Source organism: Pteropus vampyrus, unplaced genomic scaffold (assembly GCF_000151845.1).
Source record: "Pteropus vampyrus isolate Shadow unplaced genomic scaffold, Pvam_2.0 Scaffold32, whole genome shotgun sequence".
Taxonomy (NCBI): domain Eukaryota; kingdom Metazoa; phylum Chordata; class Mammalia; order Chiroptera; family Pteropodidae; genus Pteropus; species Pteropus vampyrus.
The window spans coordinates 496,417-502,760 of record NW_011888813.1 but is presented as its reverse complement, the minus strand read 5'-3'; the positions used below and the strand labels follow the sequence as shown (position 1 = coordinate 502,760).

At 46.2% G+C, this 6,344-nt stretch overlaps 1 protein-coding gene across 2 annotated transcripts in view; it reads right to left on the bottom strand.

Moving 5' to 3' along the window:
- CIPC (CLOCK interacting pacemaker) overlaps nt 1–5,767 on the bottom strand; it is a 17,002-nt gene extending 11,235 nt beyond the window's left edge. The window contains exons 1-2 of one of the 2 annotated variants that reach the window (XM_011357054.2): nt 5,181–5,767; nt 305–492 (exon numbers count right to left, since the gene is read on the bottom strand). In XM_011357054.2, coding sequence (XP_011355356.1) covers nt 305–440 — 136 coding nt within the window. In that variant the 5' untranslated portion in view covers nt 441–492; nt 5,181–5,767. The other variant, XM_011357057.2, reaches the window with a different exon arrangement.
- Between the last annotated feature and the right edge of the window lie 577 nt (nt 5,768–6,344).

Sequence of the window (6,344 nt, the reverse complement as noted above, 5' to 3'; positions counted from 1 at the left end):
AGCTAGGACAACAGAATTATGAGTGTATAAATATTTTTCCCAGTAACCATTTGCAACAGTCAGAAATGTAAGATTTAAAGTTGAGAGTCAGTTGAAAAAAAAGAATGTCAAATCATTCCTTCAGAACCCCATGGTGACTCTGATGAGTGTCCTGCCTTATGGCATCAGAATTACCATTTTAAAATATCAGATAGTTATTTATTCTGTGAAAGCTTCCTATCCTTATTGCACAGATGAATTTTAGGGAGGATATTTTTCAGGCAAATCAATCATTTCAATGTAGAAAGAATAAGGTGTTTTTAACCTGAAAATCCAGAGTCCTTATCTGACTCGGCAGCTGCCATGCCGAGTTGACGAGTCACTTTTTTCATCTCTGTGCCTTTGCCTAGTTTGGCCGAGAGTCTTCTTGGGCTCTCTCTGGATGAGTTTTTCCTCTCCATGTTTTACTAGGCTGGAAGTGGATTCACCAGTACTCTTTTCATCTGGATTGCCCTGTGAAAAACAATTACATAAGAAGTCATTGCCTGGGGAGCGGAAACAGGTGATCCAAATGGTGACTAAAGTAGGGGCAAAGAACACTGGCCTCGCCCACTTCCTCTGCATCTTTTCAGAGGTTTCACCTGAAAAGATTTCAAGTTTACTGAACAGTATTAAGTGTTTCTGCCCAAAAGAAGTTTTGCTGTCCTTTCTGTGCCCTCTAATTCCATTACAAATTCAAAGCACACAAACCACATTCAGTGGAGGCTTTGTAAACGGCTCACAAAGGCACATTTGATTAGGTTTCTGGAATGGGTAACTCACCCCGCTCCCTGAAGGAGAGGAGAGGGAATGCCCACCTCGGACAAGGCTTGCTTTCCCAGGATATATTTGCAGGCTCCTGACTTACTGCCATCTCCCATTGTGTGGTTTCTCAAATAAACTTTTCACTTCTTTGGATGAAGTACTGAATGGAGTAAAAACAACTCTTTATATATGCAAGCTACTTTTTGGCTTAAAAAGCACTTTTATGCGCAAATAAGATCATATTTAATACTGCTTTGCTTCTATAAAAACCCATAACATTATTGCTGTTTTACTCTCACTTGAGCCTCATAACATCCTCCTCTGTTGCTATCCCATAGAGGAAGTGGAGGGTCAGATAAGTTACATTTAGTCATTTAAAAAATACTTATCAAGTGCCCACTGTGAACCAGGCATTGGGCTAGGAACTTACAGTCTAGAGAGAGAGGCAGACATTAATCAAATGATTACACAATTAATTACTATTTTGACAACAGCTATGAAGGGGAGAACTCATAGTCTGGGGGGAGAGGGAAGGGAAGGTTTTCCTGAGGAAATGACACGTAAGTGGGATCTGGAGGATGAGCCAGTTAGTGAGAGTAAACCAGGGGAAGGGGGTTAGGGTGTGGGGTGGAAGTGTGAAGGCCCTAAGGGAGCAAGGAGTCTGACACATTCAAAGAGCTGAAAGGCCAGGGAGGCCAGAGCACAGTGCAGAGGAGTAGAAGGCCATGCCCTGATGCGAGAAGGGTTGGTGAGGGCCCGACAGGCAGTGCCTTACAACTCAAGATGTAAAGCCTTTGGATATTAAGAGCAATGGGAAGTCATGGAAAGGTTTTAACAAGCATAGGAGGGATTCAAAATAAAAATAGAAGACAGAGGTGCTATGAGCATCCCTGAGCAATCTTCTTGTTCATCCTTTTGCATACAGTAGATGTGGGTAAAGTGGATTAAAGGGAACACATGCCGATCTGAATGAGACTGAATTTTAAGCACAAGTCCAAGTAAAAATTATTTTGTACCATGTCGAACTCATTTAAGGAAACTGGTTTCCCATTCAATCCATGTCAAACCAAGCACTCTTTTGACAGGTACAGGTTTAGTCCAATGTGCATAAAAGATAAACAATGGCACTGTCACATCTTGTATAGCACTATGCAAAAGCAACATCTCTCTACTGGATGGCCATGAAGTTTGACAGCATGGACAATGCAGTTTAAAAAATAGACTAAAATGTAAAAGTGTATCTCTAATTAAATCAGGATTCTTTTGTATGAAACTCAACAAATGTGCATGGTTTCATTTCCCCAATATAATACTGTCTGAAAGTGAATAGGAGGCTTCTTCAAAACGGAAGTAGATATAGCTAGTGGATGGGCAATCAGACTTATTCGAGTCTGACCCTGCTGTTGACTTAGATTAGGAAGGCAGCTAATTAAGAATTTGACAAAGTTTCATATTATCTTATTAAATATGGATTTTTTTTACATTTATTTCAAATAAAGCATCCCAATTTAGTCTGCTACAATCCTTGTGATGAGACAGGTCTTGTTGCAGTTGTTAAAGTGTAGTCAATGGAGCTACAAAATATACACAGGAATTTAATCTGGCCCATCAAGAATATGCAGGACAATATTGATTGTATAATCAAAATACTGAAACATTGACAAATTGGTTAAAAGGAGAATGGATGCCAAAATTAAGAACACATAATGTACTTTAGAATAGTAAGTTAGCTACTTTTGATGGGAGAGTGACTAAAAAATATGAAAGCCTCTGTCCTAAGTAAAGTTCTCTATAAGCAGCAGAAAGCCTTAGTGTCCCAGGACGTTAAAGTGGGATGGAGAATGAAGGAGGGCTACATCCACCTTAATCTCTTCTCTGAGGAGAGGCAGTTCCTTTCCAGAAGTGATACTGAGGACACCAATTAGCCGGTGAACAATAGACCCACTCATACACAGCACCAGATGAAGCTCTCGACAGAAGAGAAGCAAAAGTGATGGTATTTACCACAGGTGTACTTAAAGCCAGGGCCACGCAAATGGCAACGTCTGAAAAACTCAAGGTTTTTTTCTTTCTCGGTATTATTTTGTAATAAAGCTAGATGCTCATAACTAGGGGTTGAAAATGGGTTACCAAGCTCTTATGCTGTGCCATCTCTACTTCCTGGCACAGACTGGAAACCACTAAGGCTGTTTTATAAACGTATCAGATCATCAGGTGCCTGACTCTGCATTAAAAGGCCTCCAACTTAAGCTCCCCAGTCAGAATTGACCCTCACTGGACCTCTTATGACTGCATATGTAACAGTGTCCAAAAATTCCAAGAGAAAATACACATTAAAACTTATAATGGAAAATGAATATAAATAGAGGTTTATATAAACAGGTATAAAATTCTAACAAATGCTCCTTTATATAAACAGGTATAAAATTCTAACAAATGCTCCTTTATATAAACAGGTATAAAATTCTAACAAGTGCTCCATAGCACTTGGCCCTTCTATTTTTGTACTTCTTAGAGTCTAATTATTTGTCCCTTCAACCTCAAGAGTTGTTTTTTTTTTCATCTTTGCAACCTCAGCCCCCAACAATATGTGAGGTACTCAACAGAATAATAAATTCCTACGAGTCTTCTATCCTGCTGAATCTCGCTGACAGCCCTAGCAATTTAGCTGTTGTTGAAAAACTTGCACAGCTTGAAGGCCAAGATTCTGCGTTTCCAAACACCACCGTCACCTCAAGAACTAACTTCCAGGTCTGGTCTCCTGCAGGAAGCAGAGATCTCATCTACTCCTTATTCTAAGATGAAACTTCAGGGATAAATCCACCAGCCAAATTAAAGGTTGGTCTAATCCATAATCAATCTCTATGATGATTTAGGCTTATGATATAAAGGAGACCCAAGGTTTACAAAGAAAGGATCTGAAATGCTGCTCTCAGATCTCTCCCTTTATAGGTACTTGGCAACTTTCCTGAGAGCTCAAGTTCCCTTTAAAAGTGTCACGTGTATAACACGCATGCATGGACAAAGGTGTGAGGAGAAAGCCCAACAGAAGCTTAAATACAATAAAGAGACATGGCCATAAAAAATTAAGACCCTTTTCATCAATCAACTAACATGAACTATTATTAAACATATTAAAAAATTAAAACCTCATTCCCCAGAAAACCATGAGTAAACCCAATTAGAATTATAAAAACATTACTAGGTTTTTCTCTGAAGTCATTTTCTCTTGGTCTGCATATTTGGAGATACCATTCCAGGGGAACGTCTGTGTATTTTAACAGAGAACACCTCCCCCAACCCCACCACTACTCTACCTAAATCTCTAATATTCTTCTCCTTTACATTCATTTCCATTTTTCAACTTGGCTGCAAATTCATGTCAAAGATCCTGAACCGCGATTCCACACAATGTCTCTGGAACCAGGTAGAACTCAATTCGCTCTCCTCTTCCAAAGAGGAGATAAGATTAGATAGAGAAGAACCCTCAAATTCCCTGCTTCCAGAAGGGTTCACAGTAACTGCCCACCTCCCGTTTCGCACCGGCCCACGCTGCATCTGTGCCAGACAGCAGGAGTACCCTACAGGCATCCATCAGCCTGCCAGCTCAGCAGGGCAGAACTGGGCAGACCCTAGGACTGTGCTGTGACTGGCATGCCACCAGCCTCCCAGGGCAAACACCCAGGCGATGCATACTGCCAGAACTTGGGCAATAACAGAGAGCCTGACTACGGCTTGTGACCTGGGCCTGGATCAGAGCTTCCCCCAATCCGACACTAACCACTAACTCCTTACTTGGCACTGCCCACCTTCTTCCCCACCTCCCCACCTCCCTGGCACCATGCCTGGCCAGCTTGCCAACCAGGGGAAACAATCGGCAAACTGGGTGACAGCAGGTCTCTGGAAAGGGCAGCACACCTGTGCCCCAGGCCCAGAACAGGGCGCTATCCCCACCCTCAAACTGGAGTCCCAGGACTCGCGCCGGGTTACCAGCTTCCGCACCCACTCACCAGCCCCAGTCCCTGTCCCTCTGCTTACGGTCCACCAGGCCTCCAGGCTCCCCTCCCCTCCCCTCCCCCGCCTGGAAGCCCAGTGCGCTGTTGCCCCCAGGACTAGACCTGGACCCTCCCGCCCTAAAGGTCTTCCCCCACTGGCTTCTCACACAAGCTCCCTCCCGATACAAAGCCCCTCCTCACCCGCGATTCCCTCTCCCACGCAGTCCCACTCCTCACGGCCAAATCACCCAAATGGGGGGAGGAACACACATTTGGCCGTCTGTCTTCCGAAAGTCCCGGTTCTCCCGCTTCCCTACCTCGCGTCCTTCTCTACTCCCACCTCCTTCCCTCACGCTCCTCACTCAAACGCTCTACCACAGTGCTCAGCCCTCCCTTTCTCACCTATGGCCGGGGTCGCCGCTCCACAACCGACCCCGCGGTTCAGGTGGCGCATGCGCGAGCCCGGCCCCGCGGCTCCATGACAACCCCGTGGTCGCCGGGTATCGAGCTATCCCACCGGCTTCCCGCCCCTTTCTCCTCCCCACGCCTCCGCAGCAGCTTCCGCCAGGCACGTGACCCGGCTTGGAGGACCCGGCACCATGGAGACTGTTCGCTGTTTCCCTAGAAAGGCCCTTGGAGGCGCACTCTGTTCCCGCCTCCGCCGGAAGGCGAGCCCCGCAAGCCTCTCAGAGGGCGTGGACGTCCCCGAAGAGGCCGGCGCTTTCTCCGCGGACGGCGGACGTCTCTATGGTTGCTTCCCCAAGCCTCGCCGCCATTTTGTAGGGCGGGATCTTGAATCTGGAGCGGCTGGAGCAGGGTTTCGAGGCGGAGTTTTGAGAACCTGGGTTCTAACAGATATGGCAGGAGGCGTGATTCTCCTGCGGGAGTGGGTGGAGGTTGGCCGGGGGGAAACAATGTACGCCGGGACCCCGTTACGGTCGGGACCCCGGACCGGCCATGCTTGCTGGTGCGCGAGCCCCAGGCGGCGGCGGCGGCGTGGGAGGGCAGGCGGAGAGCTTTGCCGCCGCCTGCGCCTGACGGGGGCGTGTCCGGACCGCCCAGCGCGGCCGCTCACGTTTTCGCCACGCCTGTCGCGGCTGTCGCTTTGCGTTCCCTACTACCTCCTCTAGTCCGTGCTCCACGAGGCCGCAGTCACTATTTTTGTTGGCTGATTTCATGTCACTTGATGGATGACTCACTTTGCCTCGTGCGACTGCCTGAGATACTACTAGGTTATATATGGATGCTGTTTCTAATGCCAGCTTCTGGTGAAGCGTCACTTTGAACAATCCTGCAAGAGCTAAAGAATAAAAGGGGTTGGGAATCATTGAAGTTGTGCCAGTGAGGGTTACTTCTTAGATTAGAAAATATTTCTCCACCGGTGAAAAAGGGGGCATGGTTGAGGGTAGCCATTAATCACTAGGAGGTATTGAATTAATTAAAATGAAAAAATTCAGTTTCTCAGTCCTACTAGCCACATTTCAAAGTCTTCAGTAACCACATATTGCTGATGGCTGCTTTATTGGACAGCCCAGATTACTGCACGTTGTAAGCATCGCAGGACGT